Genomic DNA, 20,573 nt, shown 5'->3' with positions numbered 1-20,573 from the left:
AGACTCTGCTCTGAAACTCTATTATTTTTTCCTTTTATTTCATATATAGATTAAAGAACATATTTCTGTTTGTAGAAAAGCCATATTACTGTGATAGTTTTCATTATGAATTACTTTAACTTAATTAAAATGTTGCTGTGCTTGTTTTTTGCTGATCAGAGACTTGGCAGTTCTTAACGAATCTTCCTATTGCTGGAGATGCTAACTGAGATGAACTGTGTTTAGTCTTATTAAAGTGGGTGACTTGAAGTAGCTGAAAAGGGCTGAATTAATTTGTGTCAACTAAATAAGTGGTGTTGCCCATCATTAAAGTTAAATGTATTAATTAATTGGATAGATGATCTCCAGTACAATTTTTCTTGTTTTTATTAATCAGTGAAGGTTAAAAATACCTGAATGTGATAGTTATGAAAGCCTTAGAGGAGATCTCTGCAAAGAAGAAAGTGATTAAAGATTAGTAATGGCTTCTTTTCAAGTTAATTGATGGTAGGGTTAGTTTTACAGAGAAGTAAGTTGCAAGCAGAATAAAGATGGGAGACATCCTTCAGGTTCATCTATCCTGTTTTACCCCGTTGAAATGGCAGCCAGGTAATGATTGATCCTGATCAAAGTGTGTATCTGGGCCAGCCTTGCCGTGATAGGTTAAGATTGTATTGCTTCAATTTGCAATGTGCTGCAAAGTTACTGGAGGCAGAAACATATCTTGCTACCAACTTAATGATTTCCCAAGCGTGTCCTTTTACTTCTAGCATAGTTCTTTTTTTTTTCATAGTGCAGCAACTGAGGGTTAACTGGCTGATACATAATTTCTCATAATATAGACTCCATAATAACAGCAATTTTACTTTTTTTTTTTTTGTAAGATGATTTAATGGGGCAGCTCAGGTCTCCTTGGTTCAGCAAGCCAGCTGTACAGCTCTGCTGTGTCAGTGCTACTGTCTCTTCTGTAGCTAGAACAATGTGGCTGTCAGCACATGTTAGGCCATGCCTGTACTGTTAAATAAAAGAAAGGGTGGAAAGTAACCCTGGGTGGCGTACAACTGATCTTCTGCACTACTTTACTGGTGTCTGTCTGGGATGGTTTGACTTGTGTGGAGTGGTGCTTCATGAGACAGTGCATGGTTATATGTATTTCAGGGACAGCACTTACCTGCGGAGACCATTCTCAAAACAATATGTTCAAGATTCATTGGTTTTATTTCCCTCCATATTACACAGTCTTTCAACACTATTCTCACAGGGCACATTCCCTCATACACATAACTTCAAATATCTTCAAGTTTACAGTGTTTCATTTAACAGTATAGACAGAGATGTAGAGCTCTCCAGAAGATAAGAAGGTGAAAAATGGAAGGTGAAAAGTAAAATCTAATTACCAGACAAATACAGATGGTATAGCAATAACCAAGCTAGCAGTGGATACTAGCAGCTGTGTGGTGACAGAAGTGTGACATTCTGGCTTTGATCTTAGCCTTTAGGCTAATGTGGCTACCCTGCTTCTGATAGACACACAGAGATCTAGCCTATATAACTTTACTCAGTGTTGCATTGAGCAATGCCATTAAACTTTAATGCCTGACTCCAAAGCTGTTTTTGAAAATACAGTTTCAATGGTCCCCATCTTTAGAAATCTTTAAATTCACTCTGCCTTCAAACTTCAAGTGTCTCAGGCATTTTAAGTTGTGCTTCTTGATATGCCTAGAAATGCAACAGTTTTGACTGCACTGAATAATTCAGTGCTATTTTATGCTTAATCCCAGTTTGCTTCAAAAAAGGAAAAAACAAAAAAGAATTGAGAAAAGTTAGTGGCTCAAAATTGGTATGCATTTAGGGAACATATCTATTGTGCATCTACAGGATGCATATACCTGTATTTATGTCATTGAATCTGCAACAACTACGTGTTGAGTTGGTCATCATCCAGACTGTGGGAAGTTATGGTTTAATATCCCTCTCTGCTCAAAGGGTTTCAAAAATATAGCTTCTCTGTTGCTGAGAAGTACAGTTTAACCTCTAAACTCCACAAGGTTTTCCAGGATAAGGATGCTCACATAAGGATGCTAAGACACTGTGAAAGCTCTGCCACATTGTGGAGATTGAAAAACATGAAGCTGCAACATAATGTACTATATCTGAGTTGGGGAGGTCTCAGTTGTGTACGAAGGGACTGGACCTGTACGTCGTCTTTGCACCATAGCTAGTATTTTATGTTAAAGAGTGATGAGATACAGTTTACAAACAGCATGTAAGTGGGAACTGGAGTCAGGTCTGTGCTCAGAGGGCTTTGACCACTAGGTATGTTTAAGCTTTCCCTTCTTTTCTTTAGCCTGCTGTACCTGGGAACTGCATAGTATCGTACACTCAGTGGAGGGCTGAAGAGTAACCTGCCCAAAAAAGTGAACCTCTCTCTGTCTCCTCCACATATACCTCTAAAATGCCTTTTACCTGGTAAAGTAGGCAAATAGATCTAGGTGGCCAATATTACCTATGCTTTTGTGCTGTGCCTATTTCATGAACCTTAGTGGGCATGAAGTTTGAAGTTATATATGATCCTTTAATCAGAATATCCATAGGCAAATCATGGTCAGGTTCTTCCTCCATCCCCTTCTTCACAGATATGCTGATTCAGGTGGCTTTTTATGTGGCAAGCTCTCATAGCGCTTCTGAGATTCCCCTCTTTCCCCAGGTACTGGTTAGTGAGGTTGTTGGTAACCATACGATTTATCTCATAGTGATCTAGAAGTAACCATCTAGAAGTTAGGTAGTCAATCTAAACTACTAATCCAAGCATTTTTGAGTGCCCACAGAGAAGGAGGATATAGTTGCTTGGGCAGTTTTTTCTAGGACATCTTGAAACTTTCTTGCATCTTTCTCTCTCCATGAAGAGGGAGCTTGGAATAGATGCCAATTCTCAGATGGCTACCCTTTGGTAGATGACTAATAGTTTGTCTCTTAGAAAGTCTTGCCAAATATGACAACTGGTTCCTTAAGCAAACAAAACAGACTATAAATCAACATCATTATCTTTAAAAATAAAAGAAACACATTTGTTCCACAAATGTTAGTTGAATTAGGGTTTTATATGTGATTTATAGAGAAAACCATAGTTGTATGAGTGGTAATATTTTTGATATTATGCTTACTTCAGACTGCTTTATAGAAAGATTTTCTATTTGTCAGTGTTGCAGTGTTGAATGGTTTAAAATATGAGTTTAGAGCAATCAATATAATGATAAATTTATTTGTTTGTTTCTTAATCAGCTAGGATTTATACATACATGTTGGAGAAGTCTCGTGTCATTATGCAACCTCTCAACCAGAGTAATTTTCATGTTTTTTACTTGATGATGGATGGTCTGTCTGCTGAAGAAAAATACGCGCTGTACCTCAGTAATTTGTCTGCACACAGGTAGGAAAACAACTTTATATTTAGTATTAATATTTTTCTTATTTTAATGCCTGTAATCTGCTGAGGTCCTTCCTCGAGTAGTTAACTTTTCTGTCCTAACTCTTCAATGTTACTAAGTTATTTAATCTAAAAAGTAGTTATTTTAACTAAAAAAGTAAAAAGTTAAAAGTAGCTGTTTTAACTAAAAAAAGTAAAAAGTTAAAAGTAGTTATTTTAACTAAAGTTATTTAGTACGGAGTCTGTGCTAACAAGGATTTCATTCTGAGATGACTCTCTTAAAAGTCAGTCATATGTCTACTAGGATTATTGCCTTAAAGGAGAAAGAGAAAAAAAAAATGAGGCTTTCATGTTGTAATGAAAGCATATTCCCAAGTTAGATTATTTGCCTTTCTTTCTTCAGTCTTTCCTAGGTGATTCCTAAGCAATATCACTAAAATGAGAGAAGCCTAGCTGGCATTAATGGTCTTCCCTTAAATTGGTTAAGTTTATAATGAGTGCAATGAGTAACTATAAAATGACCAATAGTAATTAAGATGATTTAAACTGAGTGTTTTCAGTTTTTTGTATCTGCATGTTTTTCCCATGAATTTCTCTCTCAACCTTTTCGTCTGGCTAGTACCTGCATAAAGCAGTACTTCTCAAGTTTGGGCCTGTAAAGAGAAAGACACAGCATTCATTTTTGTGCAGGAATAAAGTTACTTGATTCTGATTGTCTTAAACAGAAATCTTTATGCTACCATTGTATGGTAAAGTTTTAACCTGTTAACACATTTCATATTATACAGAATAGTACAAAGCACTAACTTTGAAGTAACCTGAGGCTAAATTGCTTTACCAAAAGCTTTCAAAAGGAGTGTGTGTGGGAGAAGAGTTAAATTCTGTTTAAAATCCTTTGAAGACCACAAGGATTCTCAACTCCTGATCATTAATTTATTGCTCTTTTATCAAATGTTGTTTGGATTCCCTCAGTTTATTCAGAAAATGGAACAGTTTGAAGTCATTTTGCAAGAAGCTCCAACAGGAAAGATCTTAGCAAAAACCTGAATAATTATATTCACATGAACAAAGAGTTATCTGATAAGATAACTGATAAGCATCCAAAAAGAACAAAATAGCATTTCTAAATAGTTGTCTGTATATAACAGTGCCAAAGCTTTAGAAGTAATTTATGGCTGAATATTTGCATAAAGCTGCTTTTATCAATAAAGCTTTGCTTTGGCTACATAGAATAGGTTGTATCTTTCATGGTTGAGAGTTTGGGCCAAGTATTTCTTTCCTATACTCCTGAGTACAGGAGTTCAGTGGCACAGATTTTTCTTGGTTGATGGAGTTAAACTAGGGATAAGTTTGTACAGCATCAAATTCATACAAGAAATGGGAAGGCAGAATTTGGCTTTTGTTAGTAATTCAAGATTTCTGGCTTAGTCAAATTTTTATGAGATCATATCATTCTGGTAACATCAATAAGTGAATTTGTTATGTTTTCTTTAAACAAGTGTAATCTTGACTCTACTATCAAATTTAATCAGATAACAGCCGCTTTGAAACTATAGGTGGTTCATAACCAACTCGTTTCTGATAATTTTTCTGTTCCTTTTTATATTGTTTGAAGTTGCACCTTAAAGTAGAAGATTAAACAGTCTTAATAAATAATGTCTATTAAGATCACAAGATACCCCTGTTTCTTCATTGTTTGCTTAAGCCATTTTAATATGAGAAATGAGATGTAGCATTGATTCCTTATTCTCTTTTTAAATGAAAGTACCTGAAAGAGTTGTAGCAGTATTGTTGATAGTGGTTATTTTTATGCTTTATGCTGTAAAAGGTGAGAGGTAGTTCATGTGCTAAACAGTTTATAGTCCTGCATTGAGTCACTGTAAATAATAAAAAGGGGAAACCCCTCCCCTTTAGAGTCACTAAGAGTTTCAGTAAGGCTGGAGTTTCACCCCAATCTGTAGGGCAGTTATTAGGTTGTACTTCTGCAGTGCTTGATGCTGTCCAGGGAGGGATATTGAGTTTAGAAACTTCAAGGCATGTGCTTGCAAACATAACAACTGTTAGGGCAGCTTGTGAAAATCAGGAGTGGGCCAGTTTTTTTTTTGGAGGCTATATATAGCTGGGGTCTTGGAATAGCAAGCCACATAAACCTTCGTAGGGAGGGACCAGAATGAATACGTCTCCCACTGTATCTGCATGTGGATCATGGTGAATAAGGACAGAAACAATTTCTGAAAGGTAAGATCATTTTTCAAGATTGAACAGGGGGAGCACATCAGATAAAGAGAGAGAGTCTCAAAAGGGCAAGTCAAGGCTTTTTGCTTCACAACAATTACTCCCCTGCATTCATTTCATTCGGAAGCTGATTTTATCAGTAGATCCTTGACTGAAATTTCCAAAATTTCTCCTAACTTTGTGTGTTTCAAAAGAACTTAAGAATTTTATTTTGCTGATGGTATGTAATACAAGAGAGACGAGAGACTAGAGATTTAAACTTATATTCTTGATTTGCTCTTCTTTTTTTTTTTCTTTTTTTTTTTTTCTTTTCTTTTTTTCTTTTGCCTGGGTGCAGATACGGTCCCATTACAGTAAGCATTGGTTTTCTGGCACGTGAAGTTTAGCCTCATAGTTACAGTACGTGCTACCTTAGTGATAAATCTTGCAATCAAAGTGAAAGAAAGCAAAGAAGAGAAGTGACAATGGTGACAGATCAGTTTATAAATTGTCTTTATGGTGAAGAAATGGAGCTAAACAGAGATCACAAAGAAGAAAAAAAAAAAAAGTGGGAAAAATCTTACAGAAAAATGTTGAGAGATCTGGTTTTACTTTTGGGGGCCAATTGTTTCAAATTAGCATTGATATCCCAAAGCTATAGTGTATGTATAAAAATAAAAGAATGTCTTTGTATAGCAGGTATAAGTAATATACCCAAATAATGCTGTCATTAAAAATCATGTCATTACATTTGTGTATGCATATTAGAGACATAACATAAGGCTACTTAGTTATAGAAAATTGTTTCAGAAAAGATATTTCAGCCTGATATCACCATTTTTGGTTTAAAGAAGGTTGCTAGTAATCCTAACTGATTGTACTGTTGTGGCTTCTGGTAGGCAAACTCATGCAATGCTCTCAGCACTGCAGGTTGATACAGACAAAAGGACATTTTTTAGTCCTCCCTTGTAATGTCAGATCTTTGTCACCCTACATTTATAGGTTGAAATGTGCTGTTTGCAAGTAAACTGTATCTGTAAAAATAAATAGCTTCAGGCTGGGGAAAATGTAAATGCACACATTCATGCAGAAGCTGGACTGTGGTCAGGGACTACATTTTGTGTTTGTAGCTCAGGCTGCTATTCCCAGGCATGTAAAACTTTCCTTCTGCTCACAGAAGAACGTACGCTGCAGTGTGTGCTCGGCCTGTCTGTGATATTTCCCTCACCCCTTAAAAGCAAGGAAATTCATATGCCACAATAGCTGTAGGTAGTTCACAGAACTGATTTTCTTTTATGTTTTTTCAGTGCTGGTCCCTGTCCACTCTCAAAAAGAAACCTTTCCATTAATTTAATGTATGAAGTAGTAATTTTAGTGAAGTGATTGAATTCTGAATATAAGTTGATCAGGATATTTTTGCTTGACCACTGAGGAAATCACCTCCCATTCTAAATGGTAAAGTCTGGTTTTCACAAAGGAGTTGGAGAAAACAGTAAGGTGAAGTGACTGGTATAGAAAAGATCCCAGTATACATTTTTCCAGAGACATCATGTGCAAAGCCTTAAATTTGATTTTTGTGTGTGTGTGTGTTTCCAGGCATCATCTTTTCTAACAAGCACTTATACAATGTGTACAAAATGGTGATTTTTTATTACCATCCATGTGGATCCCCACTCTGCCTTTCTCTCACACACAAGAGCTCAAGATGAGAGTTTTCAAGATAGTGAGTGGCCGCGTAATCCAACTTTTTCCAGTTCAGCATACTAGGGAGGCAGCCTTTGTTTTCTAACTGCTATAGATGTAAAGATAGGATGACATTACATGTTTCCATGTCTTCTCTATTTTCTCTATTTCTTCTCCCCACCCCTTTTCCTATGGATACCTTTTTGTTTGTTTCCAAATGTTTGTTTGGTTTCTTCTTTAAAATGCAAAAGAGAGAATATACCTTAACTGTTTTGTGTGTCAATGTTGTTTGTCTACAAATGTAGCCGTGGCAGTCTAATTACATAAGGCAAATTCATAGAGAAAGGTTATTTTTTAATTAGTTCCACATAGCTGGAAAAATAGATGCTTTAGGGTTGTTCCAATCCTCTGATGTGCCATGCTTTTTCCTCGTATTTTAGCATGGTAGGTCACTTTTTTTTTTGCTCACGGATATTTACTTTGATTTAAATACTCAATACCCCCACAAAGTTCAGCTGCATCCTTAAAAATTCACAAATATAGTTATGCAATGCCATTTTGATCCCTTTACTTCATAAGTTACCTGTTGCTGTTATCTGTGCCTGATGACTAGAGGGAAATCTGAACAAGTGTTAGACCTGCCTTACAAGATTGTTTGGATCTAAATACTGTGAATGACATTACTAAATCTCGGAGGGTTGCATCAGATTTTCCCACATGTGGCAGTTCTGCTTGATTAATAACTTCCATATGAAGTGCCAAGTTACATCACCTTACCAAAGTGCTGTTAGAGTTTGTGTGATGGAGATAGCTTTCAACACAAGTTACTTGTACCCAAATCCTCACTCTCTCACTCTCGCTCCAGTAAAGTCTGGCATTGAGGATCTGTGAGCTTCACTGGTGAGGATTGATTTTTATTTTTTTTTTGACAGAATAAAGCTCCAGGCAGTCAGAAAAGTGGCATTTATTGTATTTAAATGAAGGAGGAAGGTAAAGATGAGACTCAGAGGTTCCTTGTCTGTCTTTCACTTTTCCATTGCAAATATATGGTCACGGGAGGGAAGACAAGCTGTGACAGGAGATGTTAAGCTTATCATCCCTGCAGCTGCATGGCCATAAGGGTCATCTTTTCTCTGGCCGTAGCCCCTTTCTAATTCTTCAGTGCAAATAAAGAAAGTTCTACTTATCTTTAAATGTCATTTCTTCTCAAGCACATCCACAGAAAACATACAGTGGAGACTTTTGAACCTTAAAATCATTCTCAAATAATAGATACAGTTTTTCTTTGCCTTCTCTGAGTTCTCTGTCTCTAGTGGTATTTTCAGGATTTAGTCAATTCCATGTAATGGCTAGAGAGGAGCCAGGGTAGGTGCTGTCCTGTGTGGGCAGAGGATCTGGGGGTGGCAGTGGGGTAGGACCCTCACCAGCCAGCACAGATCTTCAGCACCCAGCAAGTCCAGAGATGGGCCACTGGGGTCAGCTGCTGGTGACCAGAATGGCTGGGCAGGGTCATAGGGATGGCAATGGGCCAAGGCCAGGCTGGGATGTCAGCACACAGGTGGGTTGGGGAGGTCCATGGCTGTGCACAGGCCTGGCTGACCGCAGCTCAGGTCACAACCAAACTCAAAAGATGCTCCAGAGCCAAGGGCTGTCCCAGCAAGGCTTCCTGCACAGCCCAGGCAGATAAACCTTTGAGGAGGCAAGGGGCATTCAAGGCCCTGACAGAAATGTGAAAGGTCCTTCATCAATTTTCAGTTAGTGTTAATGAATATCTAATCTGCTTTCCCACATTATCAAAAACCAGCTAAACCTTCAGAAATCACTATTAATTGCTCACTTTTGCATATGTATATTTTCTTCAGTGTATGTATTTTCTTTTGTAAAATAAAATAATCCTATAAACTTGTAGTTAATTAACATTTTCAGTATGTGGCAGCTGTTTTGGCAACTATTCAGCTAAAGATTTGAAGTTTGTCACCCCTCAGATTTTCTTGCCATGGATCTTCTGGCACTTAAGTTCCTAGTAAGAAAGTGAATGAAGAAGAGGAAAAACCTGAATCAGTCTCCCACTTCTTTTTCCTTTCCCAACCTACTTTTTAATCTTACATGAAGTCATACTTCATATAATCATAAGATAACTTATCACTGGATTCTACTGTCTTTATGCTCATCTTCCTGTACTTAACATTGACCACCCTACTAAAACACGAGCAAAGGACTTGAAATTTAGAAGTGCATCTGATGTTTTACAGAGGATAAGTAATTTTAAAGATTGAGTGACTATATATGAGTGGTTCTCAAAGGCAGTATCTTAAATTCATCATCTTGCCATTAGCCTACTCCAACATATTTTTGTAATGAATGTTGATTAGAAAGTTAATTCTCAAATATTTATCCTGGAATTGTTCTAGGAAAAGTTTTTTTTTTTTTTTTACCTTTCCTAGAGTATCTCTGGAGCACTGAAAGTTATTCATCATGAGGTATCCAAGTTAAATTGAATATCATGTCTAATACAATTTAATTATTAAAAAAACAAATTCTGCTTGTAATCACTTTGCATTAACAGGTGAAGGGTGAAACGCAGATTAATGTGAAAAAAGATTTTATGTTTTCTGCAGTCATTAGAATTGTTTTTAATGCATAAGGTTCAAAGACATGTTTTTTTTATATTTCAGGTGTCTTAAAGTAATATGCCCTGAATTTGTGTGTGCATGCACATATATAGGCATTTATTAGAAAAAAAATATACTTAGTGAAAACTCTAGATTTTTATCCCATTTTTCTGTTTTCTGTTTTTTGTTTGTTTGTTTTCCTGATTGTCTCTTCTCTTGTGAAAGGCCTCTTAAATTGTAAAAAAATAAATAATAATAATAATAATAAAAAATAATAATCAAAATAAATAATGTTCTGACTGAACAAATCCATATTTTTTGTTACTGTGCAAGTTTTTCTGTCCTAACTATATTGCGCATAGCAGAATTCTGTTCTCAAAAACAGCACATTGCTGTTCTCAAAAAAGCTTGCATTTTAAGTACATGAGTACTTACAAGACAGTGCAGTGATACAGCACAAGCTGTGTATATTAGCATGCCTAGACTGCAAAGGACCATTGAGGTTGAAAGATTTTTCAAGTGTGCTTGATAAACTTTCTAACTAATGTGGTAATGGGAGAAGCCATGCCATGAAAATCCAGTTTTGAACACAGATTTCAAAACCTGAGGGAGTTAATCAGGAACTTTATTGTTCCAACAATGAAGATAATTTTTACCAAAATCTGATGTCCTTGAAGTTTTCATATGGTTGTGGATGATGCCTTAAAAAATGCTTCAGAGTTGAAATCAATGCAGCAGCATCTATGATAAGGGGGCATATAAGTTTAGAGCATACATGTACATGTATGTAGAGCAGCTGGAGAGAAAAATAAATTTGGTATATGTATTTCCATGGGAGATCGAGGGCTGTAGCAGCTACACAAATTTACAGGGAAGTTAATAACAATCGAGAATAAGAAATAATTAATTTGTGAAGACTAGCAAAATTCACTTATTTGATTTAACTTTTTTTTTTCTATTATTCACATTATTTGTAATATCTGCAATACTTGGCACATTATTTTGTGTAAGTTAATAAGTATCCAAGCTAAATAAATGAAATTGTGTTTTCTGTCTGAAGAAAAAAAGAAGTAACCATACTCAATAGTATTTCAGTTTTCACTGGCTGTCAAAAAGTAAGGATCTCAGATAGGGTTCAGTATCAGTAAATATTAAACCACTAATAGAATATAGTCTGCATTTTTTCATAAGAAAAGTATAAAAACTGGAGACAATGTTTTTAAGCTTCTTCTTTTTTTCTGAAAATACCTAAGGATTTTTTTTTTCTGTTATGAAGTGGAAGAGACCTTCACAGAAAGCACTGTGTATTCTTTTTCCAAAAGATGGATTCTTTACAAGGTTCTTAAATTAGACTTCCAAAATATGCAGCCTGGAGTATACATTATTGACTATCTCAATAGTAATTGAATAAAAAGTTTGCAATACTTTCCAGCTACCTGCAAGCTTGGCTTGGCTTCATTAATCTAATAATTGCAGGAACTTGAACAAATTAATGAGATAAGCTACGTTTTAAGATTTTTGTATTTCAGAAAACTATAGAAAAAAAAAGCAAAACTATTTTTTTACAGTGATTTTGTTGACCACTCTTAGTTCATGTTGTGTAGTCAGCTTCATTAAGAAATAACACTTTTAAAGTGTTTGCGGTCTTAGTTATTTTTATTCTTTTTATCTCCTTTGCCTTCCTAGATAGGGCTAAGGACTGCTTAAATCTTAATTCTAAGCCTCTGTACTCAGATGAAAAATTTGCACAACAAATGTGCCATTTTTGTTTTTCTTTTTTTTTTTTTTATGATCCCAGATGGGAGAAATCAAGTAAATTCTAATATTCAGGAAATGCTTTTCCTTAAAAAGCTGGGCCTCTTTGGTGTTTCATGCTGAAAAGACACAATTGTCATTCTTGAAAAGTGAAGTGTTGGGTTCTGCTTATGCTGAGGCAAGATTATTAACTCAGTAGGGAGGCTTAAGCCAGAGTTGGAAAATTTGGCATCACTGTATTCCCCTTAGTCTAATTATCCTCTTAACTTCAGTTGGAATTCTGCTGGAGTTATTTTAGTACAAAAAGCGGATATGGACAGGTGAAGCCCTAAGTAAAATTAAAAACTTTTTTTTTGTTGGTTTTTTTTTTTTGATACATCATAGCAAGTAACAAAAGTTAGAAATTTCAATCAGTTTACATCTTCACTGTATGATTTAGTTCCATTTCAACTGTCCAGAGAAAAGCTGTAACTGTGAATGTTTGTTTTTTAACTATTGTCATACAATATTACTGTGGAAATTTGATTCACAATCAGTGGTACTATTTTAAGGACAAGTTTTGTAGAATCTGACCAAAATGAGGCAATTCCATTTACTTAGATTGCAGTGAGGTCTGACAGCTAAACTATACCAGCTGGTTATTAGAAAGCTAATGGAGAGAGGAAGCAGGTTTAAACTTGCTTCAGTGAGTTTTATATCTGGAATCATTTCAACATCAAAAGAGTTGTCTAAATCTTTCCTGTTGTTTTGGTTATTTGCTTTGCTTTGTTTATTTTATTTGTTGCATACCATCTATTCTTTCCCTCTTTACCTTGTATTTGTTCAATGATTTTTTTTTTTGAGGTTGAACCTTCTCAACTGGATATGGAACATATGCCAGAAAAATGTGCTTTCACACTGCACTCTCTGCTTTTCCCTACCCCCTTATAACTTCACTCTCCACTTCCCCTTTATTTACACTGGTAGTATCATTTACCTCAGTACTCTTACCTTTTTCAGTTTTCCCATGTCTTCATCATTAATACATATTTTCTGAGTAAACAGTGTTCATGGGATTATTGAACTTGTTTTATTCTTTTTCTTTCCCAGAAATGAACAGGAGTTGAACCAAAACGAACATTTTATCCCTCAGCTCTCTTTCTCTTGTCCTATTCCTTCTTTGAAATTCAGGTTCCATTAATCTCTTGGAGCATGATTTTCAAGCATCAGTGTTCTTCTTTTCACTTCAAAGGAGGAAGGGTTGAGAGGCAATGCCAGTAAATGGCTGACGTATGTGATTTGTTATGCAGCATAGCAATAATCCTGACTAACTCACCTGGTTTTGTTGAGGTTGGACACCAGAAAATTTACTGTATGTTCTCTTAAAATATGTCTTCATGTTGTAAAGTGCTATTTATTAATCAGAACTAATTTTATTTGAATCCAATGAAATCTGAACTTTTCATAGTGCGTATTTTCTCCAGTATACCTGAGATTGAAAAATACAACAGAGTTTAACAATATCAGGGGCATTTTTACATCTTCCCCCCTTCTCCCCCCTTTTAAAGAGTTACTCTGCAGTCTAATTTATCTAATTTTTCTTATTCTTGTACTTCACTTCTGTTGAGGTAAGCTTTCAGGCGAGTAAACTCTCAGATTTTAATGGAAATTAAGTGGAACACTAAGCAGTCTATTAGTGTATTAGTGTACAGAACAAATTTCTCAGTGTGCTTTAGCAGGGTAGATACGATACCTGGACTGTATAGACTAAAACTGCTTCCCTAAAATTATCTCTTTATACTTTAATATTCAGCAAAAAGTGTCTGGTACTTGGTGTTAAAAAAATTATATCTGTCTGAAAATTTATTCAATTTCCTCTATCTTAAACCCCCTCTTTATATGAGATATTTATGGGTTGTTACATCCAATACATTTCTAGGAGGTATTGCAATTACAGAAGATGTAATCAGGATCATAGCTCAGGTTTTCAAAACAAAACTGAAATATTAATTTGTGTCATCTGCTTTATTTTGCAAATTAAGCAGCTGTTTCTTACTCTGTTTGCAGATATGTAAACCACATGCATAGTGTACTTCTATGTTATTAACTTTATTTCACAATATTTGTTTTGAGTATCTGGCTATGCAGTTGTTTTGGGTGGTTCATCTTGAATTTGGGTTAGTTGCATACATAAGAACACACTTGCACTCTAATTACATGTCAAGATATCCAAAATATTATTTTTGAACTTGAAAGCAGAGGTATCTTAGCCTTGGATTTTGATGATTAATTTATTTATTCCAATTCTGACATTAGCTGTATATTATAGCATTACTGCTTTATTCTCAAAGGATCCTTTAAGAAAATATAGCTCCAATGGTGGCTGGTAATCATTAATTTACATGAAATACAAGAATAATTTTTATTTAACAAAACAAAGGTAGTAAAATAAGTCTGAGACTTAGCTCAGTGTCTTTGTCTTAGGTCCCAAGCGGGCTTGTTATTTGTCTGGCTTTCAGAAGAAATGCTATAGAAATTCTGCTTTGTTTGAGAGTGTAAATCTGAAACTCATATTCCTCTGGGTATTTTCCTTCATCTGATGTTAACAAACCCCTCTTCATTGTATTATTCTTCATACATATTGATTGAATAGTAGCAGAGGGTGTACAGCACTCCACTGGCAGACTCTCAAAGGTAAAGAAATCATTCATTATGATTACCTCTCTTTTCAACAATGTTTTTTCTCTCGCTCATAATTCTAACAAGCTGAATGTGTAGAACTAACAAGGTGTAAATGAACAAATGAGATGTGTTTTCAGGAATAAATTGTATTCATAAAGCAGTACAGTAAAGCTGAGGCACTCCTCCCTGCATTTCTCTATTATCCTAAAGGAACTCAGATATCCGGTAATCTTTGATATTTTACATTCTCTTGGTGTCAGTAAGCTGTTTGGAACAGAAAAAATAACGTCAGACCATATAAAACCACTTTGACTTTTGCCTTTTTAAAGCTGTAGCCTGTTTACTTCTGCATGTTTAGTTATAATCTACAAACTTGCATTCCTTCATTTGACTTGGCATGGGATCATTTGCTATTTCTTTGATTGAGAGAGGCTTTGTCTTTATTGTCTCCGTTGGGGTTAGCTTGATATGGAAACATGTGCAGAAAATAAGAGGAGAATAATCTGTCTGTGGCATGAAAGATAAAGAGTGGGAGGCAGGAAAAAATGAAATCTGTTCAATCCGAGAGAAAGAAACAAACTTGGTAATTAAGAGCATTGAGAACTATAGGGTACATGTAAATCTACTGAAGACAGAACATACATCTGTCTTAGTTTTAGCAGAAAACTAAATGCACAATAAAACATTGTTTGGAATAAATTGCTCGAAATGGAGAAAGAAAAATGCAAAATTAAACATAATATATACCAGATGACTTTCCAACTTGTTGTGAATTCTGTTGATGAATACCTTACACCTTAAAGTTTCTGGGCCGTGTTCAACCTTTTGTTAAAAAAGAAAAATCTCCAGAGATCTGTGGATATATATATATCTTGAGGCTAAATTCGGTCCCCTGTTGAAGAAATTAAATGCTGACTGTTTAGGCAGCCCACCAGTATTTCACTTCAGAGTGAAAATGGATGTAGCTCCAAAAGATGAAATTGCTGTAGAAATCCTAGTTTAAAAGTAGATGTGATTACTCACTTATAAAAATGGCAGAACAGCTCATTTGGCTTTTAGTTTAAGTACAAAATATGTCTCTGCACTTTACTAGGATGCTAATCGTCTCCTATGTGGGGGGAGATTCAGTGGATTCAGCTCCTGAAACCACTTAGCTATTACATTGCATAAATCTACAGCGATAATATAGTTCTGCAATTTATATTTCAAAAGTCACTCTTAAAATCATCCTGATACAATTACTGTAGATGAATTTCCAGTCAGAAATGGGTCATTTAAGAAATTGTTATTGGCATACGGCAGCCCCAGTCATTGAACGTGGCTCATCTCAACTTAATGTTAGATCGGAGAGAGATGATACCTCTCACTGTTGTTTGAGCTGGCTGCACATGCTGGGCTCCCTGAGCTAGCCTGAATTTTTTGACTTCACTGGAATAACTTCACTGTTACTGTTAGCGTTCTCCCTCTGGGAAGGTCAGAAAGGGTTGACCCAAAGTGTAGCCTGGTTGTCTTTCCTTATTCTTTTCATTAAGCGTAGCTCAAAATCAGCTCTACACCGTTAAACCCGGTGGTGTCAGGTTGCTGCTAGTCACAGTTTCTTTTGATTCCTGCTGAAATCCTCAAATTGAGTTTTGTCATCCTAGATGTAGCTAAGTATTGAGAATATGTTAATTGAGTGCTAACAACCAGAGGTTGTTAGGATCTCGGTTCTATACAGCTCCTAACAATGGCAGCTCCATCAGTCCTGGCTTCTAAAATGATTTTACGCAGTGTAGTGCTGGACAGAAGAGTCCAGGAATGTCTTGTACTGCATCACCACCACACAGGCGGTCTGTGGAGCTACTTTGTTCTGGGTGAGGGTCTTCTCTCTCTCTCTCATTTACGACACATCTCTTTGAATCACAGTACAAAGTGCTGCTGCTGCGGCTCACTACAGTGCAACAAAAGTCATATGAAACTTGATGTGCTCAGTGATTGATGTCAAAGGTAAACAATATTGTTTCAAGTATAGTGTCAATATTTTTGAGTCACCTTTGATTGGCATTCAACAGATTTAAAATAGTACTGTTTGGGAGGGATGCTTAGTGATTTTCACATATATGCTAGTCTGTCTAACAAGAGAGAGCTGCATTTTAAATATCTGAGCAAACAGAACTAAGGATCAGACAAGGAGACACACCAAGGAGAGCTGGGGATAGTTCAGAGGGCTTCAGGGAAGAAACATGGAGGCTCTGTGCTTCCTGACACATCATTTTGGTCTGTGACACATCTGTGCTAATAAGACCTCTGCTCATCTGATCTAAAGTTTCAACATTTCTTGAAGAGTGGTAATATGGGTGAGAAAATTGTTAGAACAAATCTGGTTTGAGCAAAGAATGTTGCAAATCGAGAAAGTCCTCTAAAATAAAGAACTTGGTAGAAAATTTCTGCTGACTAAGATGGTGGAAACAGGCAATGAAACAATGTACAAATACTTTTTGAGAAACAAACTGCATTTGTAATAGTCATTACAGAAAAGCAAAATTTCTGGTTTATGATGTGTACTGGCACCTTCTAATTTGTACTTTAACCTTTATGAAATTTCAGCATTACCAGGCCATTAAATGGGTAAAAATCAGTTTACCGAGCTGGTATTGCAGCTTAATATTAAACTTACAAGCAATTGCAGTGTTTATTTTGACACTGGTATGCTGATGCCAGTTTCATGATCTGTTTTGTTACTACCCAAGATGAGGATTACAGTGCCAATTTCTTGAAGGAAAAAATCTGAGGCTTTTCACAGTAAAAAATGAATGATGAAAATGATAACATTAAACAGGAAAATTATTAATTCAGTAGAATAATTACTGGAAAACAATTGGGGATTGTCCTATGTCATTAAATTCTTTCAGTAATTAATAGAACTCAGAAAATGTCTGTATAATCCTCCTTTGATATGTTTTTCTATTGAAATCACTGTTAGCTTGGGCTTTATTTTCTATCACTTTCCTGTCTAAAATACAGGTGGGTTAAAACTGCTAGTTTAAGAGATTTCACCTTTTTTTTTTTTCTTTTCCTAATTTTTCCTAATGATTCTGAGGATTTGTGTTTTCTTCTGTGTAAGTCACCTGTCTTTGTTTCCAGGTGCAGCTGGAAAAATCAGATTCACTGTTAAGAGATGCATTTGTACTTTATTGTACTTTTCCCCCATTTCCATCTCAGTGATTACTTTCCCACTATATTTTAGTTGCCTTTATGTAAACCTGATGTATTTCCAAGACTAAGTCCCCCTGCTAAACAGGCCTTCTCAGCCACAGAACAATTAAGAGGAACGGAGTGAAGCACCATCCAACAAAATACATCCTATGGTGAACTTAACTTCAGGTATCGTACAGTGTTAGGTTGATTGTTAAGTCAAAACTAGAACAAGGAACATATTATCAAAATATGTGGTTCCATGGTTTATTGTGGAGCCTGTTTTTCCAACGTGCAATTCTTATCCATGCCAATATCTTCCCTTTCTAGCTTCATGCATATCTTAGAAAAAAACAAAGGGCTACTCTAAGGCATAATTCATTCTACCGTCATCTTCTGTGTTTCTTTTAAAATTTATTTTTGTTTTACTTTATTTTATTTTTATCCCATTTTGTTTCATTTTCAAGTGTATTTGGATACAAGCCTAGCTTCTCTATAGCACTAGATTGCAAAAAGTGCAAAACACAGTGTGATTTTAGCAGTAAGACTCAGCAGGAGAGACTTTGTCCTATTTGGATGCACGAGCCACAGAAGAAAGGAGGTAAATCTGCAATTTTTGGATTTGGGATGGTCATTTTCTTTTATACATTGTAAATTCAGTGTAGCATAAAGAACCTGTCCAGGTGCAGCCCTTCAATCAAGTCCTCAACGTGCTGCCTGTAAAATTTGCTTTAGGTTCACTGAGCATATGGTTAATTGGTCTCTAGCACTTTCTGTCTTACAAGAGGCAATGGGAGACAACCTGGGAGTTTCAATGTCAGAAGCAGTTCATTCACGAGCGTGACTGTACTGGTAGGGCCAAGAAGGTGGCAGAGGATGCACGCACCCTGTTCCCATCTTTGGCAGTTCTGTACTTGGGTGCCAGGGCAGGGAGGCTGGCAGCCCCTGCTGAGCAGGGGAGAGCAGCTGTACCTTCACCATAACTGAGCCCTGTGCTCAGGGTCATGTAATTTTATGGCTTTTGGAGAAGTAGGAGCCTCACTAAAGACTGTGGATGGCTGGTTGCTAAATAGGTAACATATATAAACTCATACATACTTACTCCATTTAAAGTAGAAAAACAAATATTCTTGCTTTGTAAAATAAGTGGGTAAAGTTATGCACTTCACCGACTTATATTCATGTGTTGTGTGAGACTTTCATAACCTGTGAGAGGGAAATTGTTATTGATTATTTATATTATGCTCTATTAATGCTTCTTAAAAATGTCTTGTTCTTGTGTTAATAGCGTATGTATCTCAGTATTTCAGAAGGAACTGGCGACTTGGGTGACTTTCACTTTTTCTGTCCAAGTTAGGGATCTTACTGTTCAGAATTATTTGTTTAGGATACATACTTGAATACACACAGCCATGCCTGCATGTACAGGAAGAAGAGGGCTTCTTGTAAACAAGATGATATGACACTGATCCAGGGACTACAGTCAGCAGTTATATGAAATTAGTTTGAAGTGTATTAGCAATGTTTTAACTGGATACTGGTGTTGGTTACAAGCAGATACCAAAAGCACTTTTTGAATTGTAGATCTGATACTGTGGCTCTTAACCCAGTAAGGTTTATTTAATGAATCAGCATTAAAGAAGTAGCAAATGCTGGTGGAGAAATCCCTTGAGGCTCATAAACTACCTGGCAACTAGTGCCAAAGTAAGTCTGAACACAGGAGTACAAAATAACTCTTGGTTGTAGGAACAAAGTTCACACACAATTTCTGAAGCATTTCAGGACATGGATTAGACCAGTTTGCACTTGCATGCAGATTGACTTATTTACTTTGTGTGTTCATCACTGCTCAATATTTGCTAGTGTTTTATCTTTGTCATCATCACCACTATCATCATCATCATCATGCTTGTTATTTAGTGTATATTCAACTTCAAAATTGTACTGGTAAAGTTCACAGATTTGTGATCTCTTGAGTGATTCTGTCCTATAATACCGAGTGATATGAATAAGAGAAACAGTCACTGCAATGTATTCTCTATTATTTCTTTAAATTTCATTGTGGCTGTGAAAAATCCTATTTTGATTCACTACTGTGTGCATTCATTTTATTTATTTATTTATTTTGAATGGAATTATGGAATTGCACTTTCAAGCAATTTTAGAAACATGGGCTGGAGTTTCTGGTGTAAGTCTACTCCACAGGAATATCAATACAATTAAAAGATAATGTGCTTGAGTTTAGCCTAAAGACATTTGGCATTTTGAGAATAAAGTCCAAGCTGTATCTTTTTGCTTTCCATTTGAGGATATCTGTTGTCTGTAAAAACCTACATACTTAATAGTACAGGGGCACTTCTTGCAGAATGTTTTGAGGTTTTCTTATGAAAACATCAGAGAAAAAATATTTACTGAATAATAGTATAAGACTATAGTAAGGTTTCCATACTGAGCCCAATTTACGAAAGATGTATCTTAACGTTTGGTTTTCTTAGTTTAGAAAAATATAAACAAGAGCTGTGTTTTGGCTATCACCAAAGCTGTCTGCAGTGTTTAACTAATTAATGTTGTACTGATACTTTACCTACTGACATCAACACATTTTTAAACATTTTTAAAATGCAGGTTTTGGTGCCTTATTGCACCAGCCATGAACAGAAATCTGTACACTTACATAGCAGTAATTACAGCTCAGTGCTACTGCACAACAAATATCAAATGATGTAAAATTTGCTCATCTTGGAATTGGTTTAAAAGCTGAAGACAGAAGAAAAAAGGCAATAAAAATATGCCCCTTTTCCCTTAAAAAAACAACAACAAACTACCAACGCACACTGCAACTAGAAGCTATTCATTATCATGTTCTGTAAATGTCGTTTACTTCATTGATGTCAACTGTTTTGTTTTGTCTTTATCTGATCTCTGTTTACATATCAAACAGTGCTAAGTGCAAGGCAGCTTTTCCTCACTAAACAGTGTACATTGTCCTCTCTCATTCACATGACAGATCTAAAGAAGTAAAAATGTTGGTTGTAATTTCTTATTCTGCGACTTTGAAAATGTAGGCC

The 20,573-nt window shown here is 35.8% G+C and overlaps 1 protein-coding gene across 3 annotated transcripts in view; it reads left to right on the top strand.

Moving 5' to 3' along the window:
* Positions 1 to 20,573, top strand: part of MYO16 (myosin XVI) — a 370,616-nt gene that overhangs the window by 211,809 nt on the left and 138,234 nt on the right. For all 3 annotated transcript variants that reach the window (XM_068678649.1, XM_068678640.1, XM_068678659.1), the window contains one exon: positions 3,262 to 3,409. In XM_068678649.1, coding sequence (XP_068534750.1) covers positions 3,262 to 3,409 — 148 coding nt within the window. The remainder of the gene's footprint in view (positions 1 to 3,261; positions 3,410 to 20,573) is intronic.

The sequence above is a fragment of the Anas acuta genome, chromosome 1 (genome assembly GCF_963932015.1).
Source record: "Anas acuta chromosome 1, bAnaAcu1.1, whole genome shotgun sequence".
In the NCBI taxonomy this organism is placed as follows: domain Eukaryota; kingdom Metazoa; phylum Chordata; class Aves; order Anseriformes; family Anatidae; genus Anas; species Anas acuta.
Note: the sequence above shows the minus strand (reverse complement) of the source record. Positions and strands in the feature narration are given on the sequence as shown.